This window comes from Colletotrichum truncatum (assembly GCF_014235925.2).
Source record: "Colletotrichum truncatum strain CMES1059 chromosome Unknown Contig_0001, whole genome shotgun sequence".
NCBI classification, from domain to species: domain Eukaryota; kingdom Fungi; phylum Ascomycota; class Sordariomycetes; order Glomerellales; family Glomerellaceae; genus Colletotrichum; species Colletotrichum truncatum.
In genome coordinates, this window is record NW_027222398.1 from 773584 (window position 1) to 792723 (window position 19140).

At 49.5% G+C, this 19140-nt stretch overlaps 3 protein-coding genes across 3 annotated transcripts; 1 reads left to right on the forward strand and 2 right to left on the reverse strand.

Annotated features, from left to right (window-relative positions):
* Positions 1 to 267: 267 nt before the first annotated feature.
* On the reverse strand, positions 268 to 3821 carry CTRU02_200189 (uncharacterized protein; the record flags this gene model as incomplete). The annotated part of the gene is made up of 4 exons (XM_036723308.1): positions 268 to 1030; positions 1109 to 1665; positions 1718 to 2495; positions 2557 to 3821. 4 exons carry the CDS (start codon positions 3819 to 3821, stop codon positions 268 to 270), a joined length of 3363 nt encoding a protein of 1120 aa, XP_036585097.1.
* Positions 3822 to 8902: 5081 nt separating this feature from the next.
* Positions 8903 to 12982, forward strand: CTRU02_200190 (fungal specific transcription factor; the record flags this gene model as incomplete). Its single annotated transcript, XM_070203648.1, has 8 exons — positions 8903 to 8982; positions 9036 to 9248; positions 9303 to 9464; positions 10775 to 11079; positions 11147 to 11341; positions 11397 to 11665; positions 11723 to 12423; positions 12487 to 12982. 8 exons carry the CDS (start codon positions 8903 to 8905, stop codon positions 12980 to 12982), a joined length of 2421 nt encoding a protein of 806 aa, XP_070062230.1.
* A 2804-nt stretch (positions 12983 to 15786) lies between these two features.
* On the reverse strand, positions 15787 to 17546 carry CTRU02_200191 (choline oxidase; the record flags this gene model as incomplete). Its single annotated transcript, XM_036723311.1, has 2 exons — positions 15787 to 17195; positions 17303 to 17546. 2 exons carry the CDS (start codon positions 17544 to 17546, stop codon positions 15787 to 15789), a joined length of 1653 nt encoding a protein of 550 aa, XP_036585100.1.
* Between the last annotated feature and the right edge of the window lie 1594 nt (positions 17547 to 19140).

Sequence of the window (19140 nt, forward strand, 5' to 3'; positions counted from 1 at the left end):
TTTTCATTAGAATTAGCAGCTGAAGCAGCAGACTTTCCTTAGTAAACATTGCATTATTATACCATAAAAAACAAATTGTGTTTCTGAACATTGTGAAGTTGGGTTTTGTCAGCAACCATGGGTCATAAGGCAGTTATTATGCTAGCTACACAACAGCTTTACTTACAGAACCAAGGTCATTGGCAAGTGTAGATGCGCTTGTTTTATTCAGTCAACTTCGACCGTGTTGTTTAGGTTCTTCTGTTTCTAGGCAAATATTCTGCCAAATCATGCCAGTTCTTCCGTGTTTCTCCTCTTAACGGCTTTCATTCTCTCTGCAAGAAGTTTTGTAATCGGATGACTTGGCTTTAGGACTCTCACGGCAAGATCCAAGGGCGTTTCTCCCTCCGAATCCACTCTGAATAAACTAGCGTCAACTTTGCCTTCACAGAGCAGGTACTCGACTACTTCCTGTCTTCCCATATGAGTAGCCCAAAAAAGTGGCGTGAGCCCGTCAACGTCTGCTGAGTTAGGATCGACTTTCCCCGTGGCCATGAGAGTTTTGATAAAGTTGAAGTGGCCACTCTGCGCGGCGTACGACAAGGGGGTCCGGCCCGAGGAGTCTGGTAAGTCGACATTCGCCTCGCTTGACTGGAGTATAATAACCTTTAAGACGTTTTCCGAGCACCTCGATGCGTCCTCATACTTTCCACTTGCGGCGCGCGTCAAGCAACCATGTCCTTCGTTATCGCGGGAGTTGACATCGACCTTTCCTGTCTGTATTAAAAGATCGCATATCTCGTCGTAGCCCGCCTCCGATGCGTACGACAGAGGACTGCGACCTTGCTGATCTCGAGAGTCGGGTTCGACTTTTCCCGTCTGCAGTAAGAGTCTGCATGCGTCCTCGTGGCCCTCATCCGAAGCGTATGATAGAGGACTTCGACCTCGGAAATCTCGCGAGTCGGCATCAACCTTTCCCGTCTGCAGCAACATCTCGCAGATTCCCTTTTTGCCCCATTCCGAAGCATACGATAAAGGAGTTCGGCCTCGGCTATCCCGTGAGTCAGCTTCAACCCCTTCCATCCGTAATAAAAGCTCGCATATGTCCCTGCTTTTTGTCGAGGCGTACGATAAAGGACTTCGACCTCGTCGGCCTCGCGAGTTGGCGTCGACCCGGTTTGTCTCCAGTAGATACTTGGCCACGGCAACGTGACTTTCTTCAGCAGCATACGACAAGGGGCTTCGGCCATGGTCGTCTCGAGAATTCAAATCGACCCGGTTTGTCTGTACCAGAAGCCTTACTATCTCAATACAATCGCTCCCTGCGGCGTAAGACAGCGGAGTTCGGCCGAGTCTATCTCGAGAGTCGACATCAACCTGGTTTGTGTCCATCAGACGTTTGACTATGGTAACGTGGCCTTTTTTGGCAGCCAATGTCAAGGGCGTCCTGCCGTCGCAATCAATCGGATCGATATTGATTCTGTTTGTTTGTATGAGGCTGTCAACCACGGCTTCATTCCCGGTGGCGGTAGCAAAGAATATCGGTCTCCAATTTTTAAAATTGGTCGCCTTGTCACATTCGTCTTGGTATAGCGCAAGGAGAAATCGTAAAAAGTCTCCGCTCTGGCCCAGGATGCCATACACAAGGGGTGTGAAACCCCGGCTGTCCTTGATATTCAGACCAGTCTTACTAGTTAGCTGTTACGTTCCGAGAGATGAGTGACCGGCTCTTACTTACCTGCGGATCAGCCACCTCCAACAAATTAATAAAGGCTGATTTGAGACCAAAGTATGCCGCTATGTGCAAACCGCTTATGTTTTCCGACGTCGGATAGCCGCCCAGTTGATACGGAACATCTATTTCCCATACTAACTCGAACGATGCAGCTGCATAGGGTAATTGGTTTTGCAAAAAGCTGAGTGTGTCTTGGCATGGGACAGACAGTTCGCGGGTATGGTATCCCCAATTTCTGGCCGCATAGTCGTACAGCGGACTGAACTTATCTAGTGTTCTATATGTGAAGATGTCGTAGTAGTCGGAAGACTCCTCGGGTGTTTTGAAAGTCAGATATGTGATGCATGAGGATGCCAAGAGATTTTCTGCCCCAGGTAACCAACGGCTGCGGGTGCGTTCGAAGTATTCCTGGGCTGTGTGATGGACTAGACGAATAACATCGCTCTCTTTATCGATCGAGACGAGACCAGCACATGCTGAAACAACGTCTTCCAAATCGGTAACGTTATCTTCGTCGAGCTCTGCTGTGTCTTTCTCTATAGCCAGGGCGTGCTGTAGTTCCACCGTGGTCAGGGGCCGCCTGGCGCATACGATCCACGACAATGCGTCTTTGGCGAGAACGGTCTGGTCTTCTATTTGGCTTTCGATTCGGCGCATAGCTTCTTCGTAAGCGATGTCATAGGCGTCAGGGCCGGAGCAAAGTTTTGCCAGCGTACTTTTAATGGCCTTTGGAGAACGCTTGCCTTTCAGAGACTGCAAATGCAAACGAGCCAAGAGGAACCTAAAGAGCCTGTAAGCGGTAGTACGAAACATGAATCAAGGTAAGAAGGTGTGAGGTTTACATTCCATGAGCAGACTTTGTGATCTGAGTCTTGATTTCCTCTTGAAGATCGGTGTTCTTCTTCACGAACATGGGAAGTTGCGACATATGGCTGTCCAGGTATCGCCTGACGTCGCTCTCGGTGGCTTTGATCTCGAGTTCAACTTTGACTTCAAAGGAGGCGGCAATGGCCGTTGTGAACCTCGATGTAGCGAATAAGTTGATATTGCAGACTTTTTGTAAGTGTAGGATCGCGGAAATGAGTTTATCTCGACATCCAAGTTCCGCACTGCACTCATCCAAGGCATCAATGACAATGTAAGCCTTTGACAACGATGACCCTACAGCCTGAAGTGATTTCATCATCTCATCAGTCGACGGTCGTGTACTCCTGCCTTTGTGTTTGTTGTAGAGCTCTGATACCAATTCAGGAAATGGTTTTTGCCCTTGGCTAAGTTGCTTCAGCAGGCTTGCCAGAAGCTCGTTCAGGGTCTGCTCATCGTGTAGTCTGAAGTTGCAAAACATGAATGCAACTCCAACACTTGAGTCCTTTTGAAACTTCCGGTGCAGGTCGTCGATTACGATTGAAGATAAGATAGTCTTCCCGGCGCCTGGCATACCGGGGCAGAAGAGAGTCTGCTTGTCAGCCTTTACCCAGCCTTGGTATTCCGGCGATTCAAGGAGCCAATGCCCGGTACCTAGCTCTCGCTGGTCAAGATTGTCTTTCAGCTGGGGTCCATGGTTGGAGGGCGTCAGCCAATTGAGAATTTGTGCTTCTTCCTTAGTCCGCCTTTGATCTTCGAGCGCGTTGTTGGCTGTTCGAACCTCTGTTAATGTCTCGGCGCTGTCGATTAGTACCAGGCTATTGAGCGCCTGGCAACGTCGATGCAAGTCTTCCACAGCCGAATGCGTTCGCTCCGCGTTAAACGCCCCCTTCAGCCTGCTCCATCCCAAGCGATCTCCTTCGGCGGTCTTTGTTAGCTTTTCTACAACTGTCTCCAACTCCTTGCGACATGCAAGGAGGAGGTTTGCAGTACTGTATTCGGGCGATGCAACGTCATGTGATGGGACCGCGGACTTTCGTCCCTCAAATGCCGCCTTGAAACCTGCATTGAGAACCAGGTTGGCGTTGGTTTCCGAAAGAACTGTTCGCAGAGATTCAAGCTCAGTCTTAAAAGCGCGCGCCTCTTTTGGGGCTTCTTCCCAGTTTAACCCGTACTTGGCGCCTGTTTCGAAGATCTGGAGTATCACCCCGATGAGGCCGAGAAGTTCAAACGGCTCAGCCATACTGAGATGTTGGTTGTAAGAAGCGGGTAAGTGCGGTGAACGAACAAGTCTTGATTGTATTTCCCTGGCGTTCGGGCCCTGAGGATTACCCAGCGTCGTTGGTTGTGTAGCGAGACTAGGACTAGCTGTTTTCTGATCCTGCGCGAGGTGACTACTCTTGCTTTGTTGGTATGCAGAGGAACCCACTTCAGCAGTCAGCCGCCTAAATCCCCCCCCCTGCTGCATCCCGGTGAAGGGAATTTCACTACAGTCATGATGGATTGGGGCTGAGCGCCCCACAGCGGACCAAAAACGCCGCACACTCGCCTTACATCCACCAAACCAAAGCGCCGCTATCGCCAGTCTCAATTCAGAGGAGCAGCATATGAGTGATAGATAGACTCCCAGTCACCACTCACAAAACAAAGTATGAAGCTTCTTCAGTTCAAGGAGGCATATAACCTAGTTTCCTTTTCAGGTTGCACTCCTGGGTTGGTTCCCCCTCAGCAGGCTGTCTTTTTATCGGCTGGGCTACTCGCCCGTTTAGGATAGGGTAGATTCACAAACTATTATCTTCTTGCATATAACTCTAGTATTGTTTATTCCGTACTCATAGAGCTTTGGGTACTAAGAATTCAAGGTTGATGCCTTCACGCCGACAATAAGCAAGATGGATGGATGCTTGCCACTTTTAGAGCTTCTCTCTGCAGCTAAGGCAACAGACGAGACATACCTTCCCTATACGACGAACTACCTAGTCATATAGGAAGCAGGCTATAAAATGTGAAAAAGAGTTAATTGGTTTAGAAAGAGAGGATATGCGTAGAAAAGCGTATACTCATACGTCTACGGGGCTCATTTCAGAGGAATTGCATAAACACTCCTTGCTCGTTGTGTTCAGTGAACATAGTAGTCGTCACATCATAGTATTTGAAGCTGGGAGTGACCCAAAAGACCTGGGTTGGTGGTATAGGGCATTTCTATCATGTATATACTCCCCTAGGAGCTTCAGAAATTAGTATGAGCCTATGGGCTGATTTTTTCTTCCATCTTCGTTGCCTGTATTCGAACATATTTGGAGCTCCCAAAACTGAGTTGTCAGTTGGGCTCATGTCAATTAGCCAACGCAAACTGTCAATTATGTTTTTTTGTCATAAATATCGCTGTCAAACAAAGAATAGAGCGTCCAAGAGCATAAATCTGAATAGTATCAGTACTAAAGAGAGAAGAGTTTACGCAATTGCAAAGGTATCTAATCGGAGCTAAACTGCTAGTATAAGTGACTCACTCTGATACATCCTGAGACATTCTCTGCCCTGGCATGCGTCCTACTGATAAGATGCTCCGATACTAAACTGTTTAAAAGAATATCTAAATATCACATCGATGGTGCTCAGGGCGCTGGTGTCATTTTGATCGTGGCTATTTCGGCGTAGTTCGTCGTACTATCCGGAGCAACCAACACAAGTAAGTTGTTACCTACGTCAAACGTGAATAAACTTCTGTTTCTTGAGGCAGTGCAACCGAGAGTATCGTCAGGATACTTTTGGCATAGTATGGCCTCCATTGCAACCCCAAATATAGATTCACCAGAGCTAACGTCCGGGAAAAGCATTGCGTTCGTAGCAGATGCCCGACTAATTACAAGGGCCTGCAAAGGTTGACCGCCGACGGAGACGACCAGTGTGCAATCTGACCGTAATGTGAATCTTTCAGCGTTTAAGCTGTTGGCAGTGAAACCAATGTACTGGCCATTTCGAGCAACGGCAAATTTGTTGTTGATGACAGAGTTACCAGGGCTTACAGCCTGTAGAAAGTAGTTACCAGCAGCAATAGGGCAAGGGGTAGGGACAGGAACCTAAACCACAGTCAATATATATGTCTCTACGTAGATGTATATACGGAAACCTACAGCACTGCTGCTAGAACTGCTAGAGCTGCTAGAACTGCTAGAACTGCTAGAACTGCTAGAACTGCTAGAACTGCTAGAACTGCTAGAACTGCTAGAACTGCTAGAACTGCTAGAACTGCTAGAACTGCTAGAACTGCTAGAACTGCTAGAACTGCTAGAACTGCTAGAACTGCTAGAACTGCTAGAACTGCTAGAACTGCTAGAACTGCTAGAACTGCTAGAACTGCTAGAACTGCTAGAACTGCTAGAACTGCTAGAACTGCTAGAACTGCTAGAACTACTGGAGATAGTAGAACTGTTGGAGCTGCTGTAAATAGAGCTGCTGGAATTACTGGTGGTTATGGTAGAAGAGCTGCTTGAAATGGGGGTGGTGGTAGCAGAGCTGTCTGAAGCGCTATTAATGGAAGTGGACGTTGTTGTAGTACTCTCTGTGTTACTGTCTGAGGGAGTAAAGGTGATAGTTGAAGTGTTGTAAGAGCTGCCACCAGTGGTTATCACTGTAGGAATTGTGAAGCCTGTGCTGTTGGCACCAATGGTGGCGGTGGCGTTGGCGTTGGTGGAAGCGCTTGTGGATGTGATTGGGGAGTGAGTAGTGAAGCTGCTGGTATTGTAGTTGAAAATGTTCGCAGAATTGGTGGTCCTGACGGGGATGGGGTTGGTGGGATTGGCAGTGGTGCTGTCGTTCAAAGAACTAGACAAGGATGAACTCCTAGTAAGTAAATTAGTAGATGAAGCTACGTTGGCCGTCACGAGGTCATATGAAGCTACCTACGAAGATTTAATAGATGAAGTGGTACTGGAAATACTGGGTAGCGTGGGTAAGTTTAAAGACGGCGGGACAAGATTGCTGAAAGAGCTCGTAGAGCTGATGCTGTTAGGCTCTATGTCGTCCACGATAGTAAGCACAAAGCCCACGCCACCCAATGGGTCCGCTGACGCCAAGTTGTTCAAGGTATCTTGAGCAACTACGGCGTAGAAAAAAGAGGCCAAAACCGCCATTTGGATTGCCCAAATCATCTTTGCGCCTCTATCTTACAGCACCCAGATAGAAATTTGGAAAGTCTCGGAGTGAGTGCCGGTGTTCTTTTCTTCTTTACTTTTTCTTTTGAAAAAAGAAGAGGCAAAAGGCAGGGAGTTGGCGACTGAATTGTGAACGATGAGAGCAGATGATAACTGAAGCCATTGCCAAGAATAAAACAAACATCTGCTCACTCATTAATTGAATAGACGAGAAAGTGGTCGAAAATGATAATGTAGTTTGTGAGATAGTAGGAAAACGAAATTTATAAAGGGAAGTACTGGCTTTTTCGAATATGTCTCTGCGTTGAGAATCAAATTCCAGTCTTGGTTCAATTCTCCTTTTCTAAAGAAGCCGAGTTTGCATGATGTAATTTCTGCCTTCTCCCGCGGATCTCCCAAGGGGTGGACTCTTTGCTAGGAATTTGCGTCATGCCAAACATAATTCCCCGCTCCAGCCGATCGGTATGAATTTCCCTCAAATTCCGGTCTCTTCCTTAGGGCTGCCGCTTCTGCCAATTTGACGAGCATTTAAAAGCTCTTCATCTTCGGTTATTGACGCCTGCATGCACCTACATTGGACTGGGCAATACGCAGTGAGCTACGATTTCTTTTATTGAATACAAGTAGAATCTTAAGAGTAATTGACAGCCTCCGGCAATTTATAATGAGAAATAACAGCATCCATAACGGAAAAACTTGTATCTGATGAAGTCGCATGACAATCATGACCCCTGTCCATACGAACACTCTTATCCTACAATACTCGGGCCAGCCATGGATGGAGAGATGTAGCTGGAAGAATGTAAAATTAGCCTTCTACAGAACATTGGATTTACATACTTCTCGGAAAGATGCTAAGATTGTGATGGATTAGGGAATGCGGACTTACGCTAGTGATTGTTAGTGAATGGATGATTGTCTCCGGCGGAGCAAATGATGCGAGAGGCCTACTGGTTGTTGGAAACAACAGTCCGTGAGCACTACTAGTCAAGAAGAGGAATGGATGGAATGCCAAAAAAAGAGCAGAAGAAGAAAAGGACAGTATCTCACCATTCTTGCCGTTGTTTCACGGTTGGCCTACAGAAGAAGGCGGGCGTTTCGCCCCCATAACCCGCACCACCAGCTTAGGCTCTTACACTGAGCCTCTGCCGGTCATAGGCTCACTTTACTTCTCATGGTGAACTGATGAGTCAAATGCAACCGCGAAAGCGAGGGCACCCGGGTGGGTTCTTAAGGGCGGTATAAATTTCTTGGCACAGCCATGATATGGCCACTGACGTCAGAGTATTCAAGCCTTGAATAAAAATTAGTGAATTTCCAAACGGGTTGGGTGTAATGCTCGTAAGGCGTGTACGTGGCCTTGCTGATATGGTAGGAAATTCGAATCATCGACTTTGAGAATGGCAATTGACAACTAAACGACTAAAAAAGTCGTGAAGAAACGGAGTGTGAAGTAAGGTATATACAGGGCACGTTACTGGCGACAAGGGATTGAAGAGTTTTGTTCAGAGTTACCAGTAGAGAGTAAAAGACGATAGTGTTAGCTTCATGTATTGTGACACATTTAATCGAAATGTAAACAAGACCACTATTGGGGTCAACAGCGTTAAAACATTCGAACCATAGGGCTGTTGTTCTAACATACCTATTGAACAATAACCATGTTGGCTTCCAGCTTGGATCCGCAGCGATTCGCGACCAGTCTCTGAATATTCTTTCGCACGCCATCTTGGGCTGCCAAATGACAATTTAGGCACGGCAATCTCTCGCTAGAAGCGGGAACGCGTGATATCGTTCTTAAAGCCCAACTATATTCGCGCCCAAAATGCCTCCTTTAATTGCATTTGGGAACCTCAAATAGCTTCCAAGGCTTCAAGTATACTTGGATATACTCCAATAATCAACGAATACTTTTGTCGATGCACAGGCGTCAGCACACAAGTCGGGCGTGAATGCAGGATTGGGTGATGCAAACAACACACCACCATTCCCCGCACTGGTTTTTTCACATGCCCAAGTGAGCAGGCTATATTCCCACGGCTTTTTTCAATTTATCCCAAAGCATCAAGATAAAAGCTCTGCCATAGTTCGACCAATATTGCTGCTCTCTCAGTTGACCTTAGACAGCATATGCAGTTACTGCTCCTTCATACTATCGAGGATCCCAAGTATGGTATCGAAGCGTAAGAATAAGGAATACTACGCAGTATTCAAAGGGCGTGTCGACGAGCCTACGATATTTTCGTCATGGTACAACTTGGGTCCGTACTTCTACAATCTAGACACAAGCTGATTACAAACAGGGGAGATGCTCATCCTCGTGTGACTGGATGCCACGCTAAATTCAAAGGCTTTGATACGATTGACAAGGCTCGGTTGTATTTGAAAGGGCTAGGTGCGAGCGAACACAAGGAGGTTATCAAGAACGGAAACATTCCAACCACACCGGAATGGAACAGTGAAGCATTCTACGCTGTTGCATATGGTTCAAAGCCAGGTATTCATGCGTACTGGTAGTAAGTGCTCCTTCAAACAATTCACAAACAGTACCTATTGTTGACGAGATTCAGTGGTGAGGGTGGGGCGAAGGAACAGACTGATAGCTTGAAAGGCGCTTGTCATAAACATTTTAGAACTAAAGATCAAGCAGAGGCTTTCGTTGAAGACTGGAAGCAGTCCTTTTCCGAAGTATGGCAGAATATAATCAAGGAAGCACTGGACCAAGGTCTGCAGTCAGAAGATCTGAAATTACGACTTGATAGTATATTGCACAAGCCGGACAATTTAACAGAAGATGAGGACCTCGTAACTCGACTAAAAAAGTGTAGTTTGGCGGCTAACCAGGATGGATAGTAGTGCAAGGTGAATATTGAGTGTGGCATGTCAGTTTAAGTCAGGATTTCGCATTCTTCAGTTCCATTTCTGTCCTTACCTTTGTTATTAGACATTACTATCAACGTTCAAAGCTTTGCCCTGAATTCATCCATCACTCCTGTAAGCGTTTGATCGCAATCCATCAGTAGCAAACATAATGCAAAGTATTTAAAGACTCGAAACAACTCGCAGATGTCGTATAAAGTGAGAGACTCGCGGAAGGACATCTTTGGTGTTCTTGTTGTGATTTTCAGCTATCGCGCAACATAAAAAACGTCTGTGCGTGTTGTAGATTTCTTTGTAATCCCCGAGAACAAGACAGCCGATGATACCCACTTGTGTACTACAAGCACAAGCCAACTACTCTAAGTCCAAGCCAGACAGGAAATTAGTAATTCAAAAACAGGTTAACATTGATGACTCAAGGGAGATTTCAGGCAGTAATGACTCATTATTGACAATTAAAAAGCTAAAAACCCTCCGAAGTTGAGATAAAAGCCGGTGGGCTAACCAATCAACTTCAACGATACAGAATTTGCCGAAAGTAAAATGGGGGCGCGGATCAGCGAGCAGTCCAGTCTTAAAACCTATTTTTTCCATTCCCAAATCTGCCATTGGGTACTACTCCCGGCCTAGCGCCGGAGTTTACGTTGTCCGCGAGAACCGAAACCGGTCAAGCCGCGCCGGGCAAACTGGTAGGCCCGGGCGAGCACGCCCGTACTGTTCTTATCCCGTCGCGGCTCCCCCGTTGTACCGGACAACTTCATTCTCCATAACTGTCTGGCCCATCAAGCCCTCGGTATTATTCTTTCCGTTCCCGGCCGAGTACGATGCAACAAACATCGGAGGCTCAAAAGCCGGCTTCCAAGGCTATCTCTCTGTCGTGCACGGCTTGCAGGAGTCGAAAGGTTGGTGTTGGATCTCTGCAGTTCACTTTCATCGCATCACTTCTCATCTGAGACTAACTCAAATGGCATTCACAGGTCAAGTGTGATCATAAGCGACCGGTCTGTTCAGGATGTGAGAAATTTGGTGGGGAGTGCGTCTGGCCAGAGAGGAAGAAGACCTCAAGGCGGGGGGAGAAAAAGTGAGTAAAGATGATCAAACGCGCATTGATGTGAATTTCATCTGGCGCCTAGCTAACATGCTGAAAATTTTCGGGGCGCAGGCTTTTTGAGAACATCGTCACAAGGCTGGCGCAGATGGAGCGCTTAGTAGAAGAGCTCCAGGAGCCGAAGCAGCCGGCCCCAGCAAAAGAGTCCAAAAAGAATCAACCACTTTTGACGCCAGAAGAATCAACGTCCAGTACCAAACCCTCTCAGCCAGGTCGTGCGGCTCTCGCCGCCGCTCTCGCTACCACTTCTACTCAAACCTCACCGGCTCTTCCGCCCTCGCCGGCTGCAAGTTCGCCGAGGACGACAAAGGCGTACTATTCCGGAGCAGCCGCCTCTGAAGACGCTGTCGGAACCGCCGGTAAGCTCCCATTTTCCTTTCCCACAGCCATTCCATCTCGGTGCATCCTTCTAACCAGTGCAAAAAGGCTCATGTTCACTCTTCTCTAACGAGGGGATCGCCAAGATCGACGCATTGGTTGGTGACACGCGCTTCTCAGACGCGGTGCGGAGTCTTTTGCAACGGGTACAGGCCGTTGCGCCCCAAAAAAGCCTCGACTTCGCTTCGTCTATCAAGGATTACCCTTTTCCGCCGAACGATGTCATCATATCGTGCATGAATGGTAGGTCGCGCCTCCACCTCTGTGTGATGATGTCAACTGACTTTTGGTCTCATAGAATTCTTTCAACATCTGAATTCTGGGGTGAGGCTTCTGCAAGAGTCCAAAGTTCGTGCGGCAGTTCAGGCATACATGTATGGCCAGCCGTTCGACGAGCCAGGATGGAAACTAGCACTGAACGCCATCCTCGCGCACACGCTCAAGAAGCGTGACTGGACCTGCGGCTCCCGCGAGTACGAGCATTACCTCAACAATGCGCTGGCTTTGATCCCCGAAGCGATACTTCGGCCGCCAAATCCCACGACAATAGGAGCCCTCCTCTTAATAGTACTCAACTGTCCCTCTCTCTCAGATCTCGTCCGTCTCCGTACTTACTCGTAGCAGGCTCTCCACTTCGTCTTCTCCGCCGAGAATCACATCGCAATCTCTATCCTCGCTCTTGCAACACAATTTATCCTTCTAGCAGGTTACCACAACCCGGACCACCCCATCAAGGCTACAGCACCGCCCGACGAGTACATGCACCGACGCCGCCTATTCTGGCAGGCCTACGTGCTGGACCATGACCTCATGCTACGCATCGGCAAGCCCCCTCTCATCAGCGACGACTTCCTCGTCGAACTACCAGAAGAATACCCGTTGGACGGGTATGGGGTGTACTACTTCCCCGGCAACGTCGCGCTCAGCTACTTTCACCAGCAGGTCCGGCTGTCCCAGATCCAAGGTCATATTTACTCCAAGCTCTACTCTCAGGGCGGAAGTATCACGTCAGCTGCTGCCTTGGAGTTTGAGATTGGACTGCTTGACGCCGAGTTGCAGGAGTGGCGCGAGGGCATACCGGAACTGATCCGGCCCGAGCCGTCGATGGGATTGTTGGATGATGAACATGCCAGGCAGATGACCTTGAGCGTGTTGCACTTCATGTATTTCCAGATGGTCGTCGCCATTCATTCCGCGGCCTTCAGGCTGCCGCTGCTTGACGAGGACGAGGACGGAATACAGCCGAGCGTGGCACTGTGCGTTAACGCAGCGAGGGCGGCGATCTCGTTGTTGAAATATCAGCGCCTGCAGCATCCATTCACCATGTAAGTACCCCCCCATTTGCGATATTGCCTTTGGACCCCCAAAAAAAATGCTAACCAGAATAGCTATCTGTTATATCAAGTCGTTTGGAGCATTGATATCCTTTTCGTCAACATCCTCGAGCACAAGACGTCTGCCACGTCACTGCACGATCTTGAACTGATCAGAATGGTTCTTAATTTTTTCGAGAGTTACGATCCCAACCACCAGAACGTGGCTGTGTACCACATCGTCAAAGCTCTGTATGAAGTCGCCTCCTCTGTGGTGTTGGGTCCGTCGGGGGCTTACAGTCAGGGTTCATCGCCGGCAACGACCACGATTTCATGCCCGCAGGCCTTGGCTGCGGAAATTGGTTTAAACAGTGACACGGGCACCGCACCGGCCACTTTGCCCATTTCCATGTTGGATGTGGGAGGCGAATGGGCCAACCTATCACTCGGCGGCCACGACTGGCTGTCTGCGGGATACTTGCAGATGAGAGATTGGAGTCTACCGCTTAACCCACAGCTCCCACTGGGAAATTTTGAGGATCCTGACGGATTCAGGGGGAACCAAGGCTGAGTTAATGGGACGATGGGTGTTGTCTGTGTAGTCACGTCAATTATGGATGGAAAATCTCAACATTCGGAATCAGCATGTCTAGGCGTCGTTAATGGGCTTGAAGTAATTAAGAAAGAAAAGAAACCCGGTATCATTACAAATGTATTGTATTTCCATGACTATTTTTAAGTGGTGGAGGTCCTAGAGCTTCTTTTTAAACAAAGGCGGTAGCTGTTGTCCACATAGTGGTGCTTCCCTATAACCTCATCTCGCAATATATCGAAAAGGCTAATTAGTGGGACAAGACTATATCGTGGCAATTGAACCGATTATCTGTGCACAAGTCACGTATATATATGTATACGAAATTGGGAGCGATACGCGCGAGAAGAACAATATACGTATTTTGTCACCAGGACAGGACCATGGCTATATCATTACCCGGCGCATAGCCACCACGTGCGCCAAGGTCGCCCAAAACGTGTGAGGGAACTGCAACAATCACGGGGAGAATTCCCTTATTCGAAGGGCCTCACGCTGCGCACCATGGAATTATCGATTTCGATGACTCGTGGCTGTGGAGGGTAGATCAGTTTCTGCCAGGGTTAGCGACGATCACTGTCAGCGTCGCACATGAAGTTGCTGTTAGAGAAGCGGGTCGCACACCACATGGAGAGCCGCATAGCCGTCTTTAGAACTTTGTTCATTTCAATAGGCATGGATCTTTAAGGAGTATAGCCAGGATGCAGCTTTCATATGCCAGTTCGTTTCATGTATTTAAAATCCAATGATGGAATGCTGCCTGGCATGATCGGCCCACAAGTTGGATTGTGACAGGTGACAATCACAGTATCTCGTTGTATTTAAAGCCCGTTCTTACCCCTTATAATGTGAGCCTTTCGAGCCATCTTTCTTGCCTCACAACGCCTACGTTTCATCTGCAAAATCAGGAACAATGAAGTTGCAAGCGGTCCTTCTCACCTGTTTCCTTCCTTCAGTCTTTGGCTACTGGGTACGAAGAAGAATCCCTGCTCCAATACCACAGCTCTCTTGCTGACGACTCTACAGAACTGCAAGCTTCCCGTCGGCACCGGCGACTACGGACTTTGCCTTGAGAATGGCAATGAGAACAATGCCCTAGCTTGTGGAGAGGTCAGTAACTCTTTTTTTTCCAAACATGTCGATAGGTGTTTATAGACTACTAACTTGGTAACGCCAAACAGAGTAACCCGTGTAAAGTCCTCGGAAACGGATGTATACCGCTCGGAGCAGGCACAGCCAACTGTTCGTGATTGGCTTTCTGTTGAATAGGTGAACGGGGGCCTTGAATAAAGAGTGGCTTTATTCAGCTAATTAAATATGTAAATCTGGAATTAGATTGACTATTGATCGTGTATAACAAGCGCTTGGCTTTGAGTTTCTCGCATTTCCGTAATCCTCGTATGCGCAGTGTATGATTCTACTTTATGTCTTTCCTTGATATACCTACCTAGGTGCTATATTCGCGAAATCAGCGAACAGTTGTCCGTGGTTCCGGCATCCCTTGACCCTTACCGGCTTAATGTTCCGACGTATTAGCGTAGACCTGCTGTTGGACAAAAAGAAGCCAGTTAGAACGTGACGAGACAGGCATTCCCTCCATTCTAATTCAACTTGAGGCATCAACTTCAGCTCAGGGTCAGTGGCTATCCCATCAAAAAGAAATGGCTTATTGAAGGCCACTGCCAGGAGCCACGGGATACTCCGCTTACTTCCTGACTAAATACCATCAGCACAAGGACCAAAAACGGAGAACGAAGCCCGCTGCCTACTACTTTTATACTTGCAGATTCCATAATGTATACCTACAACCTAAGAAAACAGACGTATCTTCGCAGCAAATCTCCCCGCCAATCATGAAATTAACCGATACCCCAGACCAAACAAGCCAGTGGTTAAAGAAAACCCTTTTGATTGGGAGAGACGGAGTCACCCGCCACAGGACTCAAGGCTCCATTCACCCCAACCAATGGCAGTACACGCGCATGTCCGCGAACCGGGCAGATCCAACCAGCCTTACAGAATCCGTAGGATGCGATTCATTCCTATTCAAGTAGGAATCCTGCCCATCACAAAAGGGGGGGGGGTCTTTCTATATCGGGGGAACTCCTCGGCTACGTCCTTCGGCATGCGATCGAAAGTGGACCTCTCGGGATGGAAAACTAGGTAGATACACTACTAGCCAGCCACGCCCAGGAACCAACCACACAAACCAACCAGCTCTGGTTAAGGGATCGATCGTTCCATCGTTCCAGCTTAGGTCAGCTACGCTAGAAGAGCGAGCGCATGGAAAGAAAAGTTTCCACACTTGGGCCAGCTGGCGGTGTCCTGCGATCCAGGATATATACCGGGATTATCACCCGGCCCCTGAGGCCAACGTTTGGAGCTCCACGACATCGTGGTGCGAGTTGCCCTTGGTTGAACGATTTGCATCCACTCAATGGTTTGATGGACTAGTACATGTGGCGTTTGAGAATAGTTCAACAAAAAAAGAAAATTCTTCATGCTCTATGGTGGCTCATGTGGGTTTCCTCGGCGTGCCTCGGCACAGTCACCATTTATGCTGCGCATACAGTGTAGGTACATCATCACGGGATGGAGAGAGAGAAGACGAAGAAAAAAAAAATTGCTTGCCATAAATGGTCATGTCGTGATATCATTGGTATAATGCCTGACAGCTAGCTCTAACGTTTAAACAAAGTGCAACAAGATGCTTTTTGAAATATTCAATCCTCCTTTTTGTGACATTTTTCACACACACATAATCCTTTTGGTGGTGATATTTTTTACAGACGGGCAGTCTCCTTGGCCTCCTCAATGATGAACTCGGCAGCCTTCTCGGCGACACCAAGCACGGTAAGCATAGGGTTGATGGTGGGGATGGTGGGGAAGACACCGGCGTCGCAGATGCGGACCCGCTTGAGGCCCTTGATGTTAAGGCGCTCGTCAACGACGGCGAGCGGGTCCTTGCGGACATCGCCCATCTTGGTGGTTCCACAAGGGTGGTAGACGGTGTGAGCGGCACGGCGGGCGTACAGGGACAGCTCCTCGTCGGTCTGAACCTTGGGGCCGGGGGCGACCTCACGCTTGATCCAGTCCTTGAAGGGGGCCTGCTCGGCGACCTTGCGAGCGGCGCGCATGCCGTGGACGAGAGTGGCGGCGTCGTAGCCCTCCTCGTCGGTGAAGTAGCGGAAGTCAAGAGCGGGCTTGACGTTGGGGTCGGCAGAGGTCAGGAAGAGACGGCCGCGGGAACGGGGGCGAGGGATGTTGGGCGTCATGCAGAAGGCGTAGCCCTCCTTGGGCTCGTCGTAGCCGAGACGGCCGGTGTTAAGGGTGAAGGGAATCTGGTAGCAGTGCATCATGACATCGGCGATGTCACCGTCAGGGATGCCGTTGGGGTTGAAGAAAGTCTTCTTGGCAGCGGCGTTGGGAGGCTCGCGACGGAGGAAGATACCAGCGTCGGAGTCCATGGTGGTCTGGTTGGCAGGGACGGGCTTGTTGAGCTCCCACATGATGATGGACTCGGGGTGGTCCTGGAGGTTCTCACCGACACCAGGCAAGTCGTGGATGACAGGGATGCCGAGGTCGTTGAGCTGCTGCTTGGGGCCAATACCAGACAGGAGCATCAGACGGGGGGTGTCAACGGCACCAGCGGTCAGGATGGTCTCCTTCTTGGCGGTGATGGTGCGCTTGGAACCATCGTTGAGGGTCAAGTTAACACCGGTGACGGTGTCGCCCTTGACGTTGAGCTTGGAAACCCAAGCATTGGTGAGAATGGTAAGGTTGGGGCGCTGCTCGTCGCCGCGGAGGATGGGGTGGATGTAGGCGACGGAAGCGGAGGAGCGACGGCCGTCGTCAGGGTTGTAGGAGACGGAGAAGAAGCCGACACCCTGCTTGAGAGCGCCATCCTGAGCGATGTGCTTGTTGAAGTTGTGGAGAATGGGGATGTTGAGGGCGGAGCTGCAGGAGTTGACCCAGTCGAGGCAGAGCTCGTTTTGGTGGCGGGCGTGGACGGGCTGGACGGTGTTGCGCAGCTTGTCCATAACACGCATGAAGTCGTGGAAGGTCCAGCCATGGGCGCCCATGGACTGCCAGATCTTCAGGTCATACTCAAAAGGCCTGAAGGAAATGAGGGTGTTGTGTGATGAGCAACCGCCCAGGACCTTGGCGCGGGAGTGACGAATGTGAGAGTTGCCTGTGCGCGCGATTGGTGTGAGTTTCATTTGACGTGCAATCAATCGCTCTCACGATGGGATGAACCCATGTCAGAGCTAATGGGGGGATCGTGAAGGGAGAGCTTACCCATGGGCTGTTCAGTGGTGCCGTAGTCGTAGTCGAGCTCGCCGCCAAGAAGGTTCAACCATTTTCGCAGGTCCAGCACACGGTCGTCCATGAAGTCACTGGGACCAGCCTCAATCAGGAGGATGCGCTTCTGGGGCAGGGCCTCGGCCAGACGGGAGGCGATAACGCAGCCAGCGGTACCACCGCCGACAACAACATAGTCGTATCTGTCGACGTCGGAGACGGGGAGCTGAGTGGTGGACATTTTGGCGATCGACGTAGGATAGGAGGGTGGTGATACTCAAACAGAAAGGCGCCCGGCCAGTATACAAAATGAGTGGTTGAGGGGAAAGGGTTTAGCTATATAAAACCCGAATGAGTATGTACTAAAAGACTCGGCACGAGGGCGGTCTGAGGTGAGATTTTTGGGGATTTCTGGACCGAGGAGGCACACGGAGGAGAAAGAAAGAGCTTGTATCGGAATCCTGTCGATCAAAAGAGGACAACCGGGTCTTATTATCAACGGAGGATGGCCTCGGAGACGTAGACTCAAAGCTGGTCTATCCTTACCGGCCGAATTGTGTTGAGAAATTTTGTCTAGGGCCCCTCAGGAGCTCTTCGTAATAGTACCTTCCTTCGTACAGGCACAAGAAGGTGGATACAGACCCCGCGAAAGTGGGTGGCGGGGCCCTGAAGGGAAAGCGGGTTTTGAGGCATTGTAACTGACTCGCCGTGCTCGAGCGGCATCCAAGTCCGGGCAGCGCAAGAGGCGACAGCCTATTGGACAATGGCCGTTTAGTTGCTGCCAACCGTCCAGTTTTTTTTTTTTTATCCTTTTTTTTGTTTTTTCCCTTCCTTCTCTTTCTTCTTTATTTGGCTCCCTGTTTCCGCTTATTTGCAGGCCCCTCAAGGCAGGGTCCCCACCCCATCTTTCCCCTACTCCCTGGGAAAGGCCTGCCATCCCTGTCGCCACTGCAGCAGAAAGAAGTCACGCCCGGAATATTTAACATCCGTTGCTCTTGATTGGTAGGTAGAGGTCCCGTGCTCCACCCTTCTCCCGCACAGCTGGGCAACCACCACGGTGTAATCGCTTCACCAGCAAGCCAAGGAAGGCAAGCAGGCAGGTGTCAGCACTGTGAGGCTACTTACCAGCACACACTCTCTGCCTCCATCCTTGATGGTGGCCTCGGATTGCCAAGTTCTTTGAAAATGTCCACTTAAGTGGAAACTGTCCGACGTAGTTGAATTGGAATTACGAATAATGGCCAGAGCACGCTAACTGCCGCAAAGCAACTCGACGGCACAGACCAATCATGACGTTTCGACTCTGTCTGGCTGACCCCGCGAGTAATTGCCCGGTACCATATTCAGTCCATTCTCTCTAAGCGCTTTACATGCCTAGTGCAGAAACGACAGATTTTTCTCTCCCTCTCTTTGAGTGTCTTCCTTTCCGCCGCCAAGCGTGCATTAACTTAATTCCGCGGTGTCGTTGTTGGTTGCCAGGGCCATATGCAAGACTTGCACTCGACATTCCCCAATCTGCCATGTGTCCCATGCGTCACCTGCGCTAAGCCTTCGGATTCTATCCGTTGCCAAGGGCCCTGTCTCTGACGACGACGACGACGACGACGATTCGGTCGTTTGCTTGACTTTGCCTCGCGCTTGGTGAGGTGGCACCAAACGAGTGGCTGCGTGCTGCATCGTTTACCGCGGTAGACCTCATCCGGGTCATCCGCCGCGCCGTCCAGCCCGGGATTCCATGCCAAGCCAACGTTGACCTTGATCTTGTGTCGCCGAGTTCCAAGACTGTGTCACCAGAAGATTGTTTGTGTCTGATGTCAAGACGACCGAGTAGACGA